Consider the following 24,200-nt stretch of genomic DNA (forward strand, 5'->3'; position numbering starts at 1 on the left):
GCTGGGAGAGGATTCAGGATCACTGCAGTGTAGGGGAGGATTCAGGATCACTGCAGCACAGGGACAGGATTTTGGATCACTGCAGTGTGGAAGAGGATTCAGGATCACTGCAGTGCAGGTAGAGGATTCAGGATCACTGCAGTGCAGGGAGAGGATTCAGAATCACTGCAGTGCAGGGAGAGGATTCAGGATCAGTGCAGGGAGAGGATGCAAGATCACTGCAGTGCAGGGGAGGATTCAGGATCACTGCAGTGCAGGGGAGGATTCGGGATCACTGCAGTGCAGGGAGAGGATTCAGGATCAGTGCAGGGGACAATTTGTAATCGAGTCACAACAATTGGGACTTTAGTCAAGTCACTGGGGGGTAAGACTGGTATTGTAGCTGCTGTTTCATAAACACATGCAAAATACCCAACAGTGCAAACGAACATTTATTTTTACTGGTGTAAGAATTGATCTGTTCACTCACTATGACAAAATCCACAGACCACTTCTTAAAAATCCATTGAAAACAATAAAGTTCCGTCCTCAAGTTCCTTTTGTCTGGCAATGTTGATTGTGCCTATTCTCAACATTATGCTGCTGTGGTCGTTTTTATGAATGTATTCATTATAAAAGCAAAACGTTTTTTAACCAAACTAACTCTAAAACATATAGCATGCACATCATGATGTATTAAATTAATCAAACACGTCTAGAGCTGATTAACTCAATTCGGGACGTCTGGAAAACAAAGATGACTGTGCAACAGCTTCACTGATCATCTGTACAGTGTGCTTATTTATTTTATTTTATTTATTGCAGTTATATGTAATTTATACTGTACAGTACATAGCAGAAAAAAAAGAAAAAGAAACACAGTGGTTGTAGCCTACGATGTAAAAAGTAAAGAAAAATAATACAATTATTACCACTCCAGAGGGTTGCTTGTGTGTTCATTTCTTGTACAGTGCGTTATTACATTTTGTATATAAAACCTTTATTTAAGTTTATAAGCTTGAACATGAATTTGTATTCACAAGTGATAGTTTCGATTTTAAAAACAACTTACAATTTTAGCAAAATATGGCTTTTTTTTTGTTTATAAACAATGTGTTTTTTAAACATAGTATAATTAGATCAATATACATTAAACCAGGCAGCAAAAGGTAAACCCCTTTTCTACTGCTGTGACAGGACAAGGAACTCTGTACAGTACTGTTTATTTATGTTTAGAACGGGATCTCCCCTTCCGCCCCTGTGTCGTGTTATTTTGTATTTCGTATTTGTGATTTATTATTATGATTTATTGATGTATTTAAATATGATGGTGAGAGACGTGTTTATATGTATTTTTATGATTACGAGAAGCCGTGAGTTTGTTTTGTTTGCAGTGTGGTTGGGTGGCACCACTCACATTTTAAAGTCCTTGTGCAGAAGGTGGTCATCTCCCAAAGTTAATTAATTGGTTAAGTTGTTAATTGGGAGATGATCACCTAGATAAAAACCCTGCAGTTTCCCCTGTTCTGGGTGGGTGTTCAGAGGAGGAACAGGAGTGCGAGCAGAAAGAGAGAACAAGAACGAAAACAAAACTAAAATTAAAAACTAAAGAACAGTGAAGGCACCTGCCCAGCCTGACCTTAGTTTTAGTTGGTTATTGTGTTCAAGATGTATTTTGTTTAATTATTGTTTTGTTTGTTTAAATATTTTGTTATTTTTTGTATTCTAATAGACTTTGCATGGCGAGTTTTTTTCACTGCAGTACTGCCTGTTCCTGCATCTGGCCTGATGTCACGACTCGTCATCCTGTCACAACCGCATTTAAGTTTTAAGCTCACTTAAATAAAAAATCTTTTGATTGACCCATCAAATAAGTATTGTTAGACACAGTTTATCTAGTTTGGCATTTATCAGTGCTGGCAGGATACAGACTGCCACCACACCCAAAACGCACACACACACACGTACATATACAGGTAAAAAAAAAAAAACCCTCCCAAAAAATGGGTTCTCTGTATGTCACTGCTGTTGTGTGTTTTTTTTGGGGGGGGGGGGGGGGGGGGGGGTTTGGTTGTATTAAGAGCAAACTTAACACTGCAAATTACATTTTACCGATTGTGACCAACGCTTACTACATAGCAAACTGATAAACAACATACATTACCAGATGGCAGCGGACTTCATCCAAAAATATGCAAGCTTAAAAGGCACCAGTCAGATGCAAATTGCTTTAACATTTTGTTTTGTTTCTGAACTTTGCGATACCTGCACGATGCCTGCATTAATAGTCATATCTACACCGTATAGACAATAAAAATCAACCATTTTGTTACAGACTTTCAACAAGTCTGACACAAACAATTTTGGCTGTTGCTTAATTAAACCCTTGTAAAAAAAAAACCCAAAAAACAAACAAAAAAAATGCTTAACATAAAAAAGAACAGTTCTATTACAGTAGCAGGCAAAGTTTACACTGCCTCGGGGTTTCTTATCGCATCAACTCCACATTTTTTAAATCTATTTATGGAAATGTCTGGTATACTTTTAATGTTTTCAAGCAAATTGGCTTCATCACTGCCATTCTCATATGTTTTTTGATATCTGACACATTATTTCTCTTGTCCAGAGCTTCTTTAACCTGTTTAAAATAATTAAATAAATAAATAAAATAAATAAATAATTAACTCAAAATCCAGAACCTTCTAAACCCAGTATATACAGTCCTGAACCTTCCTGCAGGTAGCTAGGATGCTGATGAACCCAGTCGGGCTGTGCTGTCAGCCCAACAGGTGCAGCCCCCCCCCCCCCCCCCCCCACCATCAGCATCTGCAATGGAGGACCAGAACCGGGTTCCATGGTGACCAAGGGTACTGGCTGAGATTCCGGAGGCGGCACTTTGCACAGCCAGCTAAAGGCTCAATGGGACTCGTCCTGGACACGAAGCGAGGAGGACCAGAATGACTGGAGCTTGTCTCCACGGTGAGACCATTTAGCTCTGACCCAGTCTGAGGTACTTGGTCGCTCTATAATGCAGGAGGGTCTGAAGGAGAGCTGTTTGGAATGCGCAGCCTTGGGCTATATGCACTCAGATGCCGTTCTTGAGGGTTTCATTAAACCGCTCGACCCCCCCCCCGTTGGCCTGTGGATGATAAACAGTTGTGTGGATGTGCTTGATCCCCTTGTCATTGAGGAAAGTGGAGAATGCAGAGATGAACTGTGGCCCATTATCAGTGGTAATGGCCTGAGTCAGCCCCCAGTGGGCAATGACGGTGTCTAGGATATTGATAATGGCCTGGGAGGTGACTGAGCCCACAGAATAGACTTCAGGCCATTTGGAATAGAGGTCATAGATGACCACGAGGAAGCGCTGGTGGTGGGGTATGCCATGGATTTTATCCCAGATGTCCATCTACAGGTGTTCCCATGGTTTAGATGGCCAGACCAGTGGTTGCAGGGGTGGCAGAGCCGGCTGGCCGGTTTTCCCGCTGAGCAGGTAGGCCGTACAGTCCCTGACCATTGCTGCTTCAATATGACGATACTCAGGTGTCCCTTGTGTGCCATAGCCAGCACTCATGCCCACAAAGCACTCGGCACAACTGTGCAGTGACTCTGGGCCACACAAGTGTCATTCCAGCACAACAGCTCCTCCTTGATCGGTGGAATGGTGCTAGCTGGTCAGGCACTCGGGCAGGCCAGAAACCTGTAATGTAGGAGTGCAGGGTACAGAATAGGGGATCCTCTGCAGATGCCTGCTGAAGCTCAAGGAGGGAAACTGCAGCCTGGAGAGGAGTGTGCATCAGCTGAATCAGGCCTTCTTCTGTATCTGCCGGCTGGCTGGATGGATCTGGAGAGCAGGTCACCTGTACAGCCGGAGTGGTCTGTGTCCTGTGCCTGAGGTGGACATCAAGGCTGTGAGAGCCTGGTGGTCCGTGCGGAGCATGAACACATGGCCATAGAGGTACATGTGCCAGCGTTCACCTACCTAAACACGCACCGGTGCCTCACGCTCCCCCACCAAGTACTTCTTTTCAGTAGGGCTCAATGCTAGAGAGGCGAAAGCAATAAGCTTCTCCGTCCTGTCCTGGAGTTTGTAGTGGACGGCACCCAGAGACGAAGCAGAGGTGTCACAGGTGACCAAGGTGGGGCTTGCAAGGTCAAAGTGTACCAGGATGGGTGCAGTGGTGAGCTGGCACTTCCAGCAGTTTGCAGTCCAGGCCCAAGTCCAGTTTACTGAAAATTGTGGAACCGTAAAAGTGGGTAGTGAGCTCCTCCACTGTCAGAAGTGGGTATTTGTCCAGGATGATGGTCGTGTTCACAGCTCACACAGATGCAGAGCCCCCCGACTTCTTCTTTGCTATCACCAGGTTTGAAATCCAGGATGAAGTGTTGATGGGTTCAATAATCCCAGAATCCAGTGTGTCTTCAGCTCAACTGACACTTGATCCTGCAGGGTGAGGGGAATGTGTCTCAACAGCTGAATCACTGGGGTCACCGCAGGATCGACTTTGGGTTGGTGAGTGAAGGCAGAGAAGTAGCCCAAGCCATCAAACATTGCCGGCCATTAGCGTTGCTGGGCGGAGGCAACCATTAGGATGGTCGTATGAAGAGGTTTAGACCCAGAAGATTTGCCCCCTTACGTGTGACGTGGAATGGGAAGGCCGGCAGAGACCTGGTGCCATCGTGCACTGGCAGCTGAAGGGAGCCCAGGACTTCGATTCTAGCATGTCCTTAACCACTCAGAGAGGTGGAGATGCGGTGAAGGGGAAGGTGCAAGAAAACTGTTTGTAAGTGTCAAAATTAAGCAGAGACATCTTGGCCCCAGTGTCCAAGAGCAGGGGAAGGCAGACATCCCTGAGGTACACGGTACATATCTTAAAGCCAATAGAGTTGGAAAACACAGTGTGGATTGTAGCTGGTACTGGGGCTGCTGCTGTGGCAGAGCGACACCACCTGGCAAAGTGCTTCAATTTATTACAGTTTCTGCAGGTTTTCCCCTGTACTGGGCAGTCAGGAGCTCTGGACTTATGCCTGTTGGACCCACAGTTTTCACAATGCTGCCTAAAACGAGCAGGAAGTTGCTGTGCTTGCTGGACAGGGAGACCAGGTTCTGCGTCCTGTTGCAGTAAGGCAGGCTGGACTTTCTGCACTGCAAGTTCAGTAGTTGTAGCAACAGAATAAGCCCCAGTAATTTTAGCAGCACAGGCAACTGCACCCTTATTGAATGGCTTTGGCCAGAGTTAACTCATCAGATATGAGTAACAGTCTCTCACGCACTTGTACATTGGAGGTTTTCTCAATAAGCAAGTCCCGTTTTGTCATAAAGTGCTACAAATTTACATGGCAGCTCCAATTCCCGTATTGCAGCTGTACATTGGAGAATGGACTCACCTGGCTGCTGGCCCCGCTGTCTGAAGTTGAAATACCAGAGGAGGACGCTCTGTGCAGTGACAAAATGCACCTGGAGTGCAGCGACAGCTTCAGCGTATGTGTCAGCCTGTCTCAAAGTGAAAAGACACACTATCCCTCAGTCCCCATGCAGTGCAGCAGCAGGGTGCGCTTGCAGGCATCGCTCACATCAGCCAGACCGAGTGCGAGCAGGCATGTCTGGAAAGAAGAAAGCCAGAGAGTCCAGGGAACAGGGAGTCGCAAGGTAGAGCCAGGAAGACCGGCGGGGGTGAAAGCGAAACTTCAGCCATTCTCATCGCCAATGTCGTATTTTAAAAAAAACGACTCCAACAACTTGTTATGGTACAACTAACAGGACACTTTATTGTGTGTCTTATCTCTTTACAGCACGGCATCTTACTGCTGTAAAGCAAGCATGCACGCTCACCTATGACAACACAAAAATCCATACAGCACGACACCCACAAACACGTCATGAACAGTAACAATATAATATATACAATTTTAATTACATTTATCGAAAATACACATTTGTAAAATGGTTCTACTTGTTACATTGTACAGCCCACAGGGCCGTGTTAAGCTTTCTTGTATTGTTTATATTAAGGTACTTATGTTCACAGTTACAGACAGCATTTTGGATTGTGTTTACTACATACTTTGTTTGTAAAATATTGATTTCAATTGTCCCTGGAGTCCGGTATAAGTGGAGTGCACCTGTGTCAAATGTTATCAGAAGTCTTTCTCAATGTCTTCAATCTAGTCAAATTGTTTGTCATTTTGAAGTTTCTAAATGTAGCTCTATTGAGTATGTAATAGTTATAGATACAGTGAGCACAGACTGTACAGTAGTATCTTGTTCAATTGTCAGAGACTCTGTGTGTGTAATAGTTATAGATACAGTGAGAACGGACTGTAAAGTAGTATCTTGTTCTATTGTCAGAAACTCTGAGTGTGACTCAGTTACCACACATCATCTCGTTCCAACCCAGATCATTTCTCCAGCAGGAGATTCTCAGAGGCATATTTGTGGCTGTAAAAAATAGATCTTTGTCCATTTAAGATAATTGCCATATGTATCCCATTGAGCACCAAGCAAGAGTCCCAGTCAATACAGTGCCACCATTAGGAGCAGTCGCATGTCCCCATGCAATGAATTCCCACATGAAAACTTTTATTAAAACCATGACACATTTTTGCCATTGCATTTACTGGAGAAAAGTTAGAACCAACCCATCTAAATGCGAAATTAACCCAACTGCCTTTTGTATTTTTCTTTCTTCTGTTAATGTAAGTCAAAGATAATCTGTAATTTATAATATAAAAAATTATAGCAGAGCGATTTTACTGTACAGTGCTCACTTATTACTTCTTTATTTGACAAACAGGGAAATATTGAAAACAATCAATACATGAAGGGCCCTTATACAGAATGATTTCTACAAAAAAAAAATAACAAAAGAATGCATACATTTTGCACTGCACCCACATGCTCCAGAACCACAAACACAAGATCATGTAGGAATGAGAGGAGGCCATTCAGCCCATCTAAGCTCATCCACTGCCTAGCAGTTGATTGATAACAGAACTATGTCAAGTTTTAAAGGATCAAAGTGATTCTGCCACAACAGCATGTCTAGGTAATCCATTCCATCCCCTCGCCACTCTCTGTGTGAAGAAGTAACTCCTTCCCTCTGTCCTAAGTATCAATTGACAGGTATAACATACTGTTTTTTCTAAAAAGCTAGCTATAAAAGGCATGCCAGAACAGCTTGAGCCCAAAAGCAGCTCCAGAGAGTCATTGTTTTGCCTGGCCCCCATCCCCTCTAGCCCACATTGCATTCCTCTGCACTACAACCAGTTCTGTTGCACAGTAGATAGGAGTACCTTTATCTCTTGCAATAATCTAATTATATTGCTCTCTACAGACATAAACCGCCTCACAAGTAATCTACCTTTGGGCAATGAGCAGAATTTGAATGTGGAACTACTCGCCCCCCAGGCTTCTTCTAACTGATCTAATCATTTCCCCGCCAGTTTATAAGAAGTGGGAGAGAAAGCGTGACTGTCACTTCTCAGCACAGCAAATCTGCATCAAAGGAGCCTCAAAGATAATAATAAGCTGCCCACGTAATCACCAGCACAGAGCTGCATCAAAGCACTGCAGCACAGGGCTGCTTCATTAAAGCACAATGTTTTGCTTTGATTTAGTTAGAAGAAGAAATAAGGCTGGCTGTCTGAGGTTTTGACAAGTTTTCATTTTAATGGTAACAAAAGAAAAAAGAAAAGGACAGCAACAAAACAAAAGTGTCAAATAATGTGGATTTGTATATAATGTTAAGGGAAGACATCAAGGTGGTGGAAGAGGTGGCACCCTGTGTGATTAGGTTACTCATCCCTCTAAACCAGTGGTCGGCAATTCAATTTGACGGCAGGCCAAATGACCCATGTCAGCCACAAGGCGAGGCACTTGCAATACCTGCCTGCCCCAGAACAATTTGCCCATGTGTTGCAGCATGGCACATGGCATACCAGCTCGTCAATAAGAAAGCTGGTCAGGCCAGTCATAAACAAACCAAAAAGTAAAAAAAATAAGTAACAATTGTCACTGGCTTATGACAGACTTTATTGCACAGCTGAAAGAGAAGTTCACTGCATGCTTTGACAACATCAGCCTTCCTATTTACTTATCGTTTTTGTCTGTGATCCATTTTCAATCAAACATGATGAGGATTTCTCATCCCATGCAAAGCAAGTGCTTCCTGCAATCGACGAAGCAGCAACTAGAATTAGTAGATTGGCAGGCATTGTTGGTGCTGAAAACTGAATTCATTAACACAGCAAATCTGGAATATTTCTGGACCGTCTATGTATGTCCAGAGAATTATGTGACCATGAAAAAGCTGGCTCTGTTTGTGCTCTCCATGTTTGGATTTACTTACACATGCTGAGCGGCTTATTCCACAATGAATGCAGTATTAAAAACAGATGCAAGGAAGAGGCTGACACAGAATCTTTGGAGGACTGCCTGCGTATCGTCATCACACCTGGTGTTCTAAAGCTGATTGCAGAACGAAAGTGCCATTTTTCTTATTAAATTTGTCGTAACATAATGAAGCATTTAAAATACAAATGTATGCTACTTTTGAATTTTGTTTTATGTTATTCTGTGTTTCTGTCAAAGTGCCATATCACGTTGGTGTTTTGTAACTAAACTGCATCCCGTTAAGACTGCCCACACAGCAGTTGACAGGCTGCACAAAATGTCAGTTTATCAGCCGAGATGATTATTGGTTGTTAGTTGCATGGCAAATTAATTATATCCTGTGGTTACTTAGTAAAGCCTGGTGACGCAGCATTTGACAGGCTGCACAAAACATTACAATAAGCAGTATGATATTAAGCGAGGTGATAGAAAACAGATCATCTGTACTTTGGAATCAATATTTGTAAAGGAGCGCACCCTGCCCCTGTGTGTACTGTATTTGTGATGGTGTATTGTATTTGTGATGGAGCACACCCTGCTCCTGTCTGTATTGTATTTGTGATGGTGTGCACCCCGCTCCTGTGTGTATTGTATTTGTGATGGAGCACACCCTGCTCCTGTGTGTATTGTATTTGTAATGGTGTATTGTATTTGTGATGGAGCGCACCCCGCTCCTGTGTGTATTGTATTTGTGACAGAGCGCACCTTGCTCCTGTGTGTATTGTATTTGTGATGGAGTGCATCCCGCTCCTGTGTTTATTGTATTTGTGATGGAGTGCACCCCGCTCCTGTGTGTATTGTATTTGTGATGGTGTATTGTATGTGTGATGGAGTGCATCCTGCCCCTGTGTGTATTGTATTTGTGACGGAGTGCACCCAGCCCCTGTGTGTATTTGTGACAGAAATATAATTAATCTTAGTTCTAAATCTCCTTCCCGATCTGTGAGGGTTCAAAACAACGAAAGTAGGGTCCTTTGGACAGGCTGCTCTGAAAATTAATTTCAAATGTCGGGGAGTCGGTCAGCCTGGAAGAAGACGAGACTCCGTTGCAAGAACGTATTGACCTGGAAGGGAAACAACGTAACAGCTGCAGATAGTAGAGACAGCTGCACTCCTTTACCAAGGAGTCTTGCATGACAGCATAAAAGGGGCCGAAGAATCACAATCTACTTCTTTGCTTGGTTTTGTGTTAAGAGACTGGAAGGACCATGAAAGACTCAGAGAAACCTGTGTTTAAAAAATTTGTGAGTATTTTTGTTTGTTTGTATTTGTCAGTAACTGTCTATGTTTGTAAACCACCAGACAGCTAACACGTATCCAGTGCTGTCACCTTGGGCCAGTACGAAACTGAATCAACACTGCACCACAGTCACTATAAAATAAATAGTTAAACCCACCACGAGCACTACTGCAAGCACCCGGACTGGTGATTGTGGCAAGTATTATTGTTATTAAATGTGTGTTTATTATTTTGGGCTGCAATCCCTGTTTCTGTTCTCTGTGTTTTACACATTGTTGTGTATAACAGGAGTTTATTATTTGGTCGCCAGTCCAGGATTACAAAATAGATATCCTTTTCCAAATCAGATTACAAATTGTCACTCTGTGATTATTCCTGCACTACATCACCTCTGCACCTGTTCACTATCAGCAGCTACTTTGCCACAGTATTGTATTTGAAAAAACTGAGTAACCGAGAAACTAAAAATAATAATAAAAATTGCTACTTGTGCTGGCTTAATGCCAGCACGATACCTGTTGTATTTAGTGTTTGTTCAGCGTGTGTTTTGTCTGTCTATTTTGGTCAGCGTACATTTTTGTTTTGTAAAAGTGTTTTTGTTTCTTCAGGCCTCTTATTATTAAAACGTGGAAGCCACAGTCCTGTTTGGGAGTCCATTAATTTCCTGGTCTGACATCACTCTAAAGTCATTTGGGTCACAATATTGCAAAACACTTCATTTTCTGCTTACTGCAAGAAATGAAGGTCATACAGGGAATCATGACAGACTCCTTGCATTAATATTAAAATTAAGCTCTGCTCTCTCTCAGACCTCGATACAGTCCTGCCAAGGAGTCTTCCACTGCTCTAAACCATTACATAGGACATGTATGTCATGCTGCTTTATGCTGTTTTAATGTTTTCTTTTTACAAATAACAATATACTGTAGCTGCCCTAACTCATGTGTAATTCTTTACCTTTTACACGGCACATCTCTTCCAGCAGATGTGCTGGCTGGACATACAGTCATTCTTCAGACCCGGCTTTTTGAAATTCCTCTTTTAAAATATCCTCACCTAAATAAAAATTTAGAACAAAGTGTACTTCCGTCTATAAATATTTGCTATTTTGTAAATATTATCAGCGTTTTGGAAATAGAGTTTGTTTTAAACGATGAGCAGTATGTATAGCAATGGAATGTATTTGCAGTGCAGTCTGTCACAATGGAAAAAAAAAGATCAAGTCACTAACTTTTCATGCTATAACATAAGAATAACTCCTGGAACTGTAGGCACATTAGCTGTATACGAAATAATATTAACTGCAAATTAAATGACATATTATCTCTACACCTACAATTTTAGAATTGAGACATAATTAAAATGAAAAATCTATGAACATAATTGATATCGTTCATTTAACACCATGTAATCAAAGAAAACTACAAAATGATATCACAAAATCTACCAGAAGCCATAAAATAGTATAGTATTTAAGCGATAGTGCCTATCGATGATGCGAGAGCGCTAACGAAAGTCAAGGTCAACTATCACATGGTAGATTTACCTTGAACTTGGACTGATTCGTCGGGAACTGTTCCGCCTAGTAAAGAAGTTCTGAAAAAATAGTCCTGAACATTTTTTAAAAATAAAAAACAAGGATGACATAGACATAAAGACAAAAACAATTATTTTTTAATTAGTAAAACAATTTTGGTTTTTGTATTACCTTGTGTAGGAGGGGGAGATCTGTGCTGACTCTGCTGGAGTGTTCATAGTGTTGCAGGAAGAGGGCAGCACTCGTCCAATACCCACCTGTGAGTCATGGCAGTGACACGGGGAGGTGGGAAAGAGGATGTGTGGACTTTCCCTCTCTCTGAGTGGCTGGGAGTTGGGTCTCGGGGAGATTGTTAGCCCTATAAGATAATGCTCTACTGTTTCCTCAGGTCTGCCCTTTTAGATTCGCGGAGTGTGCGGAAGCGCTGCTCCAGGACTGAGAACCAGCCGGGAGAAAGACTGAGACAGCGGGGAAACCTTGGGCAGACCCCGAAATATTGTATATAGCAGGCTGAGGGAGCCGCTACAGTACGCTGCCAAGTTCAGCACCTTTTATTTGTTGTTTTATTACTGTTTTATTTTCCTTTTCCCTTTCGCCTTCTATTTTTGAATTAATCTTTGGAGCACCTGTAAGTGCACCTGCACTCTGTACTGCACTGTTTACCGTCTTTTGCTATTCCCGTGGTTCTGTTTACCATAGTTGGTAAGCAGACCATGGACAACAGCGCCCTCTGAGGGCTAAAAAGAAAAAAACGCATAAAACTGGGCACCTGTGTGGTGTTTTCAAGTACACCTGTCTGTCTCCTGTGTCAGTGAATTACCCACCACCCTTCTACACCTTGTTACAGTTTTAAACTCCTATTTATAGTCTGGACATTGCCTGAGAAATGAACGCACAATTCCCAAAGAGGGAGTTGACTGGCTGGTGAGACAGTAACAGGAACAGGATTCACTGCTTGATTGGTTGGTTTTGAGTCTTGTTTGGGGGATCCAGCCGAGGATAGTGTTTTAGCCAATTGTGTTTTTGCTGAACATCTGCTGTCCAATAGCTGCGAATTGAGCTTTCATTACAGTGTCCTGTACAGACATGATTTCTCTTGTCTCCTGACCAGCATCAGATAGAAGTTGAACAGCTGTTGCTCTCACAAACTGATTTGTGTGCCTTTTTGGTGAGATTGGCTTTTTTCACTGATGGTAGCCATTAAACTGCCACATGTGTTTTTTTCCCAGCGGTTTGTAAATATACCAAGTATGTTGTGTGGCAGCATTTTCAGGAGAGAAAGGCTTTGGCTGAAGGTAGAAATCTGGTTAACAAAGTAAAAGTTTCTGTAGATGATGGTGGGGTCATTTATAATCAGACTAAACTTCATTTCTATCTGAGTTGTCATTAATTACACCTATCTCTTTGTTGTGATGAATCATACATATAAGAACATAAGAACATAAGAACATAAGAAAGTTTACAAACGAGAGGAAGCCATTCGGCCCATCTTGCTCGTTTGGCTGTTAGTAGCTTATTGATCCCAGAATCTCATCAAGCAGCTTCTTGAAGGATCCCAGGATGTCAGGGTTATCATTGATCATACATATCTATCAGTCATTGATTATACGTATCTATCAGAGTTGTGACTGATCATACATATCTATCAGAGTCATTGATTATATGTATCTGACAGAGTTGTGATTGATCATGCATATCTATCAGAGTTGTAACTGATCATACGTATCTATCAGAGTTGTGACTGATCATAAGAACATAAGAAAGTTTACAAACGAGAACCATTCGGCCCATCTTGCTCGTTTGGTTGTTAGTAGCTTATTGATCCCAGAATCTCATCAAGCAGCTTCTTGAAGGATCCAAGATTGTCAGCTTCAACAACATTACTGGGGAGTTGATTCCAGACCCTCACGATTCTCTGTGTAAAAAAGTGCCTCCTATCTTCTGTTCTGAATACCCCTTTGTCTACTCTCCACTTCTGACTCCTGGTCCTTGTTTCTTTTTTTCAGGTCGAAAAAGTCCCTTGGGTCGACATTGTCAATACCTTTTAGAATTTTGAATGTTTGAATTAGGTCGCCACATAGTCTTCTTTGTTCAACACTGAACAGATTCAATTCTTTTAGCCTGTCTGCATATGACATGCCTTTTAAGCCCGGAATAATTCTGGTCGCTCTTCTTTGCACTCTTCTAGAGTAGCAATATCTTTTTTATAGCGAGGTGACCAGAACTGCACACAATATTCAAGATGAGGTCTTACTAGTGCATTGTACAGTTTTAACATTACTTCCCTTGATTTAAATTCAACACTTTTCACAATGTATCTGAGCATCTTGTTAGCCTTTTTTTATAGCTTCCCCACATTGTCTAGATGAAGACATTTCTGAGTCAACAAAAACTACTAGGTCTTTTTCTAGAGCCCTTCTTTAATTTCAGTATCTCCCATATGATATTTATAATGCACATTTGTATTTCCTGCATGCAGTACCTTTTCTCTATTAAATGTCATTTGCCATGTGTCTGCCCAGTTCTGAATATTGCCTAGATCATTTTGAATGACCAACAGTGTTTACAACGCCTCCTATTTTTGTGTCGTCTACGAAGTTAACAAGTTTGCTTACTATACCAGAATCTAAATCATTAATGTAGATTAGGAATAGCAGAGGACCTAATACTGATCCCTGTGGTACTCCACTGGTTACCACACTCCATTCTGAGGTTTCTCCTCTAATCAGTACTTTCTGTTTTGTACATGTTAACTCCTCCCTAATCCATGTGCATGTGTTTCCTTGAATCCCTACTGCATTCAGTTTGAGAATTAATCTTTTATGTGGGACTTTGTCAAAAGCTTTCTGGAAATCTAAATAAACCATGTCATATGCTTTGCAATTATCCATTATCAATGTTGCATCTAAAAAAAATCAAGCAGGTTAGTTAGACACGATCTCCCTTTCCTAAAACCATGTTTGACTGTCTCCCAGGATACTGTTACCATATAGGTAATTTTCCATTTTGGATCTTTTTATAGTTTCCATAAGTTTGCATGTAATATAAGTCTATTGGTCTGTAGTTACCTGGTTCAGTTTTGTTTCCCTTTTTGTGGATCGGTATTACGTTTGCAATTTTCCATTCTGTCGGTACAACCCCTGGGTCTAGAGACTGTTGCATGATCTTGGTTAGTGGTTTGTAAATAACTTCTTTCATTTCTTTGAGTACTATTGGGAGGATCTCATCCAGCCCAGGGGATTTGTTTATTTTAAGAGCTCCTAGTCCCTTTAACACTTCTGCCTCGGTTATGCTAAAGTTATTTAAAACTGGATAGGAACTGGTTGACATGTGGGGCATGTTGTCCGTATCCTCCTTTGTAAAAACTTGTGAAAAGTAAACATTTAATATATTTGCTATTTTTTTTCTTCATCTTTTATTCTGCCATTTGTATCTCTTAGACATTTAACCTCCTCTTTGAATATTCTCTTGCTGTTGTAATATTGGAAAAACATTTTGAAATTGGTTTTAGCCCCCTTAGCAATGTTCATTTCTATTTCTCTCTTGGCCTTTCTAACTTCCTTTTTGACTTGCGTTTGCAGTTCCGTGTACTCTTTCTGTGTACTTTGTTTTTGGTCCCTTTTTAACAGTCTATAAAGTGCCTTTTTTTTTAAATTGATCTATTAAACCATTTTGGCAATTTAGTTTTACATAGTCATACGTATCTATCAGCATCATTGATTATATGTATCAGAGGTGCAACTGATCATATGTAACTATAAGAGTTGTGACTGATCATACGAATCTATTAGAGTTATCATTGATCATACATATCTACCAGAGTTGTGACTGATCATGCGTACTGAAGTGTTGCTGTGCTTGCAAGTTGACATAGTGTAGTTAACCTGAGCCAATACCAATGCAGTACAGAAACCTGTACCAGGACACAGTGGAACTAACTGGAGACAGTTCCTGTATGTCACTATGTTTTACAAAAAATAATATACACTCAAAACTGTACAGTATTCTATAGTTTTGTATCTGTTTATGTGACATGGTCAAGCCATTAAATACAAAACCATAATACTTCATAACGATAGGATTATATCAATTCTACCCTTATATAAACATATATTGGAAGACAACATTGGAAGAGACAGACCAAAATCCCTGCAAAACAAATTCAGAGAGCTAGGAAGGAAATTAAAAGAGAAAACCAAAACTGTGGTATTTTCTGGTATACTACCCGCACCTTGCAAAGGACCATATGGACAGCTGGAAATAATTAATCAAAACGAATGGTTGAAGACGTGGTGCACACGGGAAGGCTTCACCTATCTTGATCATTGGACCACTTTCTACAACGAGGACTATCTTTATAGACGGGATGGACTGCATTTAAATAACAAGGGAACTAGTCTACTTGGAGAAAAGATCCTCGAGCAGGTTCGGAAGCATTTAAACTAGAAAGGAAGGGGGGAGAAATCAACAAAAAAACAGAAGGAAGACCGCATCAAAACAAGAACAACAACTCAGGTAAGACAACCATTAAATGTATTTATCTAAATGCTAGAAGTATCAGAAACAAAATTCTAGAACTTGAAGCTACTGCACTAACAGGTAACTATGATGTGATCGGTGTTACAGAAACGTGGTTATCTGAGAGTGATGGGGACGAATATAATATTTGTGGGTATACACTGTATAGGAAAGACAGGCAGGACAGACGAGGAGGAGGGGTAGCGCTATACATAAGAAACAGTCTTGAAGCCCAGGTGTTAAACCTGGACAAAGAAAATAAAACCGAATCAATATGGGTCAGAATAACAGACAAAAATTCAAAAGGCATAATAATAGGAGCATGCTATAGACCGCCAGATTCAGACGGTGAGCAAAATAATCTGTTATACAATGACATTAGAAATGTGTGTAGCAAAGGAGAAGCCATACTAATGGGGGATTTCAACTTCCCCCAAATAAAATGGGAAAACCCAGTGGGTAGCACGAAGGATGAAATAGAAATGGTGGAAATGACAAATGACTGCTTCCTAACACAATTTGTGAAGGCACCCACTAGAGGGGAGGCATGCCTTGATTTAGTCTTTTCAAATAACGAAGATAGAATAACTAAAACAGAGGTCAGAGAACCACTGGCAAACTCAGACCACAACATGGTCTCATTTGAAGTGTTTTTTAAATCCCCAAAAGTAAAGACTAAAGCTAAGGTTTACAATTTTAGAAAAGCAAACTATGAAGGTATGAAACAGAGACTAACAGAAGTAGATTGGAGTAAAATAGAGAAAACACCCACAGAAGAAGGATGGTTGTTCTTCAAAAACGTAGTACTAGAGGCGCAAAACAATTACATCCCTAAAGTAGACAAATCTAAATGTAAAACTAAATTGCCAAAATGGTTTAATAGATCAATTAAAAAAAATATTCAGCGAAAAAAGGCACTTTACAGAGCATTAAAAAAGGACCAAAAAGAAAGTACACAGAAAGAGTACACAGAACTGCAAATGCAAGTCAAAAAGGAAGTTAGAAAGGCCAAGAGAGAAATAGAAATGAACATTGCTAAGGGAGCTAAAACCAATTCCAAAATGTTTTTCCAATATTACAACAGCAAGAGAACATTCAAAGAGGAGATTAAATGTTTAAGAGATACAAATGGCAAAATCGTAGATGAAGAAAAAAAAAAATAGCAAATATATTAAATGATTACTTTTCACAAGTTTTTACAAAGGAAGATACTGACAACATGCCCCACATGTCATCCAGTTCCTATCCAGTTTTAAATAACTTTAGCATAACTGAGGCAGAAGTGTTAAAGGGACTAGGAGCTCTTAAAATAAACAAATCCCCTGGGCCGGATGAGATCCTCCCAGTAGTACTCAAAGAAATGAAAGAAGTTATTTACAAACCGCTAACCAAGATCATGCAGCAGTCTCTTGACACAGGGGTGGTACCGACAGACTGGAAAATTGCAAACGTAATACCGATCCACAAAAAGGGAAACAAAACTGAACCAGGTAACTACAGACCAGTAAGCCTGACTTCTATTATATGCAAACTTATGGAAACTATAATAAGATCCAAAATGGAAAATTACCTATATGGTAACAGGGTACTGGGAGACAGTCAACATGGTTTTAGGAAAGGGAGATCGTGCCTAACTAACTTGCTTGATTTTTTTGAGGATGCAACATCGATAATGGATAATTGCAAAGCATATGACATGGTTTATTTAGATTTCCAGAAAGCTTTTGACAAAGTCCCGCACAAAAGATTAATTCTCAAACTGAACGCAGTTGGGATTCAAGGAAACACATGTACATGGATTAGGGAGTGGTTAACATGTAGAAAACAGAAAGTACTGATTAGAGGAAAAACCTCAGAATGGAGTGTGGTAACCAGCGGTGTACCACAGGGATCAGTATTAGGTCCTCTGCTATTCCTAATCTACATTAATGATTTAGATTCTGGTATAGTAAGCAAACTTGTTAAATTTTCAGACGACACAAAAGTAGGAGGAGTGGCAAACACTGTTGCAGCAGCAAAGGTCATTCAAAATGATCTAGACAAGATTCAGAACTGGGCAGACACATGGCAAATGACATTTAATAGAGAAAAGTGTAAGGTACTGCACGCAGGAAATAAAAATGTACATTATAAATATCATATGGGAGATATTGAAATTGGAGAAGCAATCTATGAAAAAGACCTAGGAGTTTTTGTTGACTCAGAAATGTCTTCATCTAGGCAATGTGGGGAAGCTATAAAAAAGGCTAACAAGATGCTCGGATACATTGTGAAAAGTGTTGAATTTAAATCAAGGGAAGTAATGTTAAAACTGTACAATGCACTTGTAAGACCTCATCTTGAATATTGTGTGCAGTTCTGGTCACCTCGCTATAAAAAAGATATTGCTGCTCTAGAAAGAGTGCAAAGAAGAGCGACCAGAATTATTCCGGGCTTAAAAGGCATGTCATATGCAGACAGGCTAAAAGAATTGAATCTGTTCAGTCTTGAACAAAGAAGACTACGTGGCGACCTAATTCAAGCATTCAAAATTCTAAAAGGTATTGACAGTGTCGACCCAAGGGACTTTTTCAGCCTGAAAAAAGAAACAAGGACCAGGGGTCACAAATGGAGTTTAGAAAAAGGGGCATTCAGAACAGAAAATAGGAGACACTTTTTTACACAGAGAATTGTGAGGGTCTGGAATCAACTCCCCAGTAATGTTGTTGAAGCTGACACCCTGGGATCCTTCAAGAAGCTGCTTGATGAGATTTTGGGATCAATAAGCTACTAACAACCAAACGAGCAAGATGGGCCGAATGGCCTCCTCTCGTTTGTAAACTTTCTTATGTTCTTATGTTCTTATGTTCTTATATATATTACTGTATGCATTTTAAACTGTTGAATTGAGGAGGGTTTTCTTACTCTGCAATAATGTGCACTCCTTTCACTCACAGTATGTTGTTTTTAATGTCATTAGTACTGCACTATAGAATATATAGAATACTGTAGAATAGAACATGTTTGGATTTCCTTTGATTTGTACTCTACACTTTTGAACAGCTGGGACTCCTTCGCATTGCACTCTATTCTGTACAGATTCCTTCACATTGCACTCTATTCTGTACAGACTCCTTGGCATTGCACGCTGTTCTGTACAGATTCTTTCACATTGCACTCTATTCTGTACAGACTCATTCACATTGCACTCTGTTCTGTACAGCTGGGACTCCTTCGCATTGCACTCTATTCTGTACAGATTCCTTCGCATTGCACTCTATTCTGTACAGATTCCTTCGCATTGCACGCTATTCTGTACAGATTCCTTCGCATTGCACGCTATTCTGTACAGACTCATTCGCATTGCACTCTATTCTGTACAGACTCCTTGGCATTGCACTCTATTCTGTACAGACTCCTTGGCATTGCACTCTATTCTGTACAGCTGGGACTCCTAAACATTGCACATCTGTCATATAATTGTCTCAGGAGCCGAGATGCTTCCTCATTTCTCCATGCTCGTATTGTTTTGGGTCTGCGTAGGTCATGCAGAGATCTTGTAGAGTCAAGTAATATTTCAAACACAGCTGATTTCTTAAGCCCATGGAACAACCTTTTTCTGGCAATGCAACTAGTTGTAAGAAAAAGCTGTCTGAAGTTGTATTGTGCTTCCTTGAATGGGTTTCAATATACTGTATTTTTTACAGAAAATCATTATTTGGGATGAAGTCCAACTGTTCCACCTGACTGGTATACACTGCTAAGAAATTCCCTACGAAAGCAACACATGCGACAGGGTGTTCAGTCCAAAAAAACCTACCCCAGCCCGTCCAAAGTGAATTGGCTGTCAAGTGAATCAGGCAGAGGGGTGAACATTCCACTCTGTCCTGTCATGTTGACATTGTGCCACTGAGATGGCTCCCTCTATCGTACCTTAACTCAGTACTCAGTTCACAAGCAATATTTGAAGCAAACAAGGAAAAACAGGACCTTCAAACTACTATTTAAAAATTAATGTGCAGCAATAATCATGTAATCAGATCTCTTGATGTCATGAGATAATGAGTTAGATTCATTCATCCAGATTAATGCATCATTAGCAGATCCTATCAGTGATACTGAAGTAACTGTAACGGGGGTCAGTGGTTGATCTTCTAGATCAGAAAGTTTTACAGTAGGGGCATTTCAGATTAGGGGTAAAAACTGACAAACAATTGACCAAGAAAATAAAAACAGTTAACAAAGTAATAAAATTTCTGCTGTCGATTACAGTGATTGTAAACCAGAAATGCACTACAACCTTGCTTTACCAGCATATACTGCTGCGTACATCACCTTGCTCCATGCACTTGTGGACAGAAAGGAAGTACATCCAATGGATTGGATTAGAGCCAGTGTTAAGCTTTCCACAAGTGCACGGCACTACAATTATAAAAAAATAAAAATAAATAAAAACTGACAATACAGCACTTTGAGAATGTCTGGGTGAATACAGTACTTTGAGAATGTCAGGGTGAATACAGTACTTTGAGACAGTCAGGGTGAATACAGCACATTGAGAATGTCAGGGTCAATACAGCACATTGAGAATGTCAGGGTGAATGTGTCTCAGAAGCTGTGTTGAGAAGGCTTCAGCAAATCAGTCAACACCCGACTTAATCTTTCTTCTTTGTATTCTTAATATTAATATCTAGCAGGAATCTTATCAATAAGGTTTGGGATTCTTGGATTTACTGTTTTAAAATAAGATAAAAATATAGGACTTTTTAAATCCTTTTTTCTGGCTTTGTTTGAACCTCCATACAAGATGGAAAAGAACAGCATACCTTTGAACAGATAAAGCAGCCCCAGAGCTTTGCATTGTAATTACACAGCTCTTCAACAGAATACACCAATTACAAAACAACAACTTTCTTACAAAAGTGAGACTTATTATTTGTTAAGAAACAAAAGTTCCTACTCTGCTCCACTTCTGAATGCCTGATAGTTTATAAAGATATTTGAAAAGATTTTAACACAAAATGTAACTAACTTCAAGTACTTACTGATTGTAAATGGAGTGAAAATAGTTCTAAATGGATACAAATACAGAAGTGCTTTGTATGAGTTCAGAATCCATGTCCTTACTTATTATTGCATGGGAAGACGTACCTTTATTATTATAAACATCAAGGTAGTTTGGTGCTGAGAAAATGGTGATGAGTGAAGGGAAGCCCGTGGTCTGGCTCTTCCTGTACATCCGGTAGCTTGCAGAGAAGAGACACAAAGGAAAAAAGGAGTTAGAATCAGAGTTGTTAACTTAGCCAATTTAAGGGCTTACTTGGCGACAAATTTTGTCAAAAGTGACTAGCTACAAATCTAGCAATTTCCAAATATGTGAAATTGTCAAAATATTTAGATGATCCTGTTTTAGCAACGTCCTTTTAATATCATTGTCAGTCCTTTTCACCTAGACAAATCAAACCAACTTTAAATGTGAAGCTGAGTGGTTAACCTTTTCTTTAACTGTAAATCCTATAAATTGTGAAAGTCAACACAATACCCCCTATGCATATATAATAGTTGATATGGTTCCTAATAAAAAGCTTCCTCACTCATCCTCATATACTATGCGCATAGGGGATATTGTATTGATTTTCACAACTTATTTATAGGATTCAGAGAGAAATTAAATAGCAAATTTTGGCAATTTTTCATAGGCTGATCTATGAAATTTATTCTGGGGGGGACCATTTTCCAGGAGGGAGAAAATTTCCCATGCCATCTGCACGCTGACTCTCTATCACCCCCTAGCGTTCTAGTACTTCTAGATTGAGAACTGTGTGTAGTAGTTGGTGTGTCTATGATTGTTTGACAACTTTTGTTTTAAAATAGCAACTTTCTGAGGCCAATCTGGCGACTTTCAGATCTGAAAAGTTGGCACACTGGTTAGAATGTTTTAACAATCAATGCTGTACAGCATGTGACAGGGGACAGGACTGACCTGCGAGCTTTGCAGACTCCTGAAAGAATTGCATGTGCATGTCCAGTGTGTCTCTAAAGAGCTCATGTTCATTTTAACCACTTACTAATGTTCAAAGTGCTCAACTCTGGCACAGGCTTCTCCTATTGAATCAATGGAGTGCCAATGAAGATTTATTAGAAACTTTTCATATTACAGTAACCTTTGTCAAATTCTGATTACCCCTGCTCAATGGACCAATTTTTACCTAGGTTTATTTAATGTTAGGTCTCTGTCTAATAAGGCTCAGATATTTCGTGATTTTATTCAGGACAACAACATTGATATTCTCTCTTTAACTGAATCATGGCTTGGACCGAATGACAGTGTTTCCCTGATTCTCCACAAAGTATTCTTTTTTTTCCAGAAAGCTCGCTCTACTGGGCGGGGAGGTGGACTTGCTGCTGTTATCAGCAGTGAACTTGGAATCAAACAAATTGTTGAAGGTTATTCATCTTTTTAAATTTTAACCATGACATTAAACAAAATCCATTACCTGTCCATATTGTAATTACTTATCAACCACCTACATCAAACCCATTACATTCTGACTGAATTTGGGGATCTTCTATCTATAGTGACAGTCAAATATGATAGGATTCTTTTATTGGGTGATATTAACCTTCATGTTGACACTGATTCGATTCTAACTCCTTGGAATGTTTGAGACTACTGGATTCCTTAGATTATATTCTGCATGTCAAAGGTCCTACACGATCGTTTAAATCTGGTACTTTCTCGTGGTTTAGCTGTTAAGAACGTATGTGGCAGGCTGGTGAGTGGATAGAGGCCCAGAGATAGACTGCAGTTCAAACAAATTACTTTTATTATAAATAAACACAAAATAAACATGCACAAGGGCAAAACAAAGGGATTTAAACACAAATAAAGCAATACAAAAACAAAACTTGCAAAATTAAGGTTTCCAGGCTGGGCGATGCCTTCACTGGATTCACAAATACAAAAAAATCCACAAACACCAACCTGCTTCCTCAGCTCCCTCCTCTCAAATGAGAAGCAGAGGCCTCCTTTTGTCAGGTGGCTGGGCGCTGAACATAATAAACCCAAGCAGGTAGGGGAAATTAACCTCCCACCATGTACAACGTACACCGGCCGCAATCAGACAACTCCCCCCCCCCCCCCCCCCAAGAGTCCAATTATGTCCCTTGGGTGGGCTGTTTTGGTGGGTGGTGGTGGGTGGGGTTGATGTCGGAGCCCCCAAGCCTTCTTTGGTTGAGGGGGCCCTGGATCTCCAAGGTAGTACGGCGACCTGGCTCCCTCTGGTGGCGGAGGCGGCGATGACGGCAGCGGACCCTCGGGAACCCTAGAAAACAAAAAGGAGACACCAGCAGTCCCAAGCGATGCGGAGCAGCAGGCAACCCCGAGGCGATGCGGATGCGTCATCCCTGAACGGTGCAAGGCAGGCATCCTTGGGCCATAGGCTCCTCTCCTCTGTGGCTCTGGGGGCGGCGGCTCCTCCCTCTCTGGCTCTGGGGGGGACGGCGGCTCCTCCCTCTCTGGCTCTGGGGGGGACGGCGGCTCCTCCCCCCTCTCTGGCTCTGGGGGGGACGGCGGCTCCTCCCCCTCTCTGGCTCTGGGAGCGACGGCGGCTCCTCACCCCTCTCTGGCTCTGGGGGCGACGGCTCTGGCTCCTCACCCCCTCTCTGGCTCTGGGGGGGACGGCGGCTCCTCACCCCTCTCTGGCTCTGGGGGGGACGGCTCCCTCACCCCTCTCTGGCTCTGGGGGGGACGGCTCCTCACCCCTCTCTGGCTCTGGAGGGGACGGCTCCTCACCCCTCTCTGGCTCTGGAGGGGACGGCTCCTCACCCCTCTCTCGCTGTCGGGAAGGCATCTCCACCCTCTTTCTTGGAGTGACTGGGGCATCTTCCATGTCTACTGCCAGGTAATTAACCACCATGAGGGCAACCTCTGGGAAGGACGCCGGGTGGTGTTCCTCCCACTGTTCCCACCTCTCCCCATCTCGACGCCACAGCGTGTTGATAACTATGGGGAGATCGTGGACGAGGTCTGCCTCAGGGTGCATCAACCAGTCCCAGATCTCCTGGGACGGTGGTGAAGGTGGTGGTGCTGGAGGTAGTGAGGTAGTCCCTGATGCCCAGGGTGAATACTGCACCTCTTCCTGGGCCTGGTTGTAGGGGCATCCTGCCCAGTTGTGGCCATCCTCCTCACACCAGCCACACCAGTTTGCCGGTGGCACATCTGGGCAGGACCCCCAACGATGGTCCTCCTTCCCGCACCAGGAACACCAGGGGAAGAGGCTGGCCGGGTCCTCCAGCGGTGGCTGTAGCAGCTTACATTTCTTCAGCTGCTGTTGCTTTTCCTGCCTTTGCCGCTGTCTGCTCTTTCCCATTTAAAAAAAAAATAATAATAATTATCCCAAAAATCCCCCCCCCAAAAAAATAAAAATAAATAAAGAATACTGCTCTGAGCCTCTAGGTGGCGCTATCCCCCTTCTGACACCAAATGTGGCAGGCTGGTGAGTGGATAGAGGCCCAGAGACAGACTGCAGTTCAAACAAATATACTTTTATTAT

The 24,200-nt window shown here is 41.5% G+C and overlaps 1 protein-coding gene across 2 annotated transcripts in view; it reads right to left on the bottom strand.

The window, feature by feature from the left end:
• LOC121324996 (serine/threonine-protein phosphatase 2B catalytic subunit alpha isoform-like) overlaps positions 1 to 24,200 on the bottom strand; it is a 224,008-nt gene that overhangs the window by 25,426 nt on the left and 174,382 nt on the right. For both annotated transcript variants that reach the window (XM_041267274.1, XM_041267275.1), the window contains exon 8: positions 20,797 to 20,891. In XM_041267274.1, coding sequence (XP_041123208.1) covers positions 20,797 to 20,891 — 95 coding nt within the window. The remainder of the gene's footprint in view (positions 1 to 20,796; positions 20,892 to 24,200) is intronic.

This window comes from Polyodon spathula, chromosome 12 (genome assembly GCF_017654505.1).
Source record: "Polyodon spathula isolate WHYD16114869_AA chromosome 12, ASM1765450v1, whole genome shotgun sequence".
Classification (NCBI taxonomy): Eukaryota; Metazoa; Chordata; class Actinopteri; order Acipenseriformes; family Polyodontidae; genus Polyodon; species Polyodon spathula.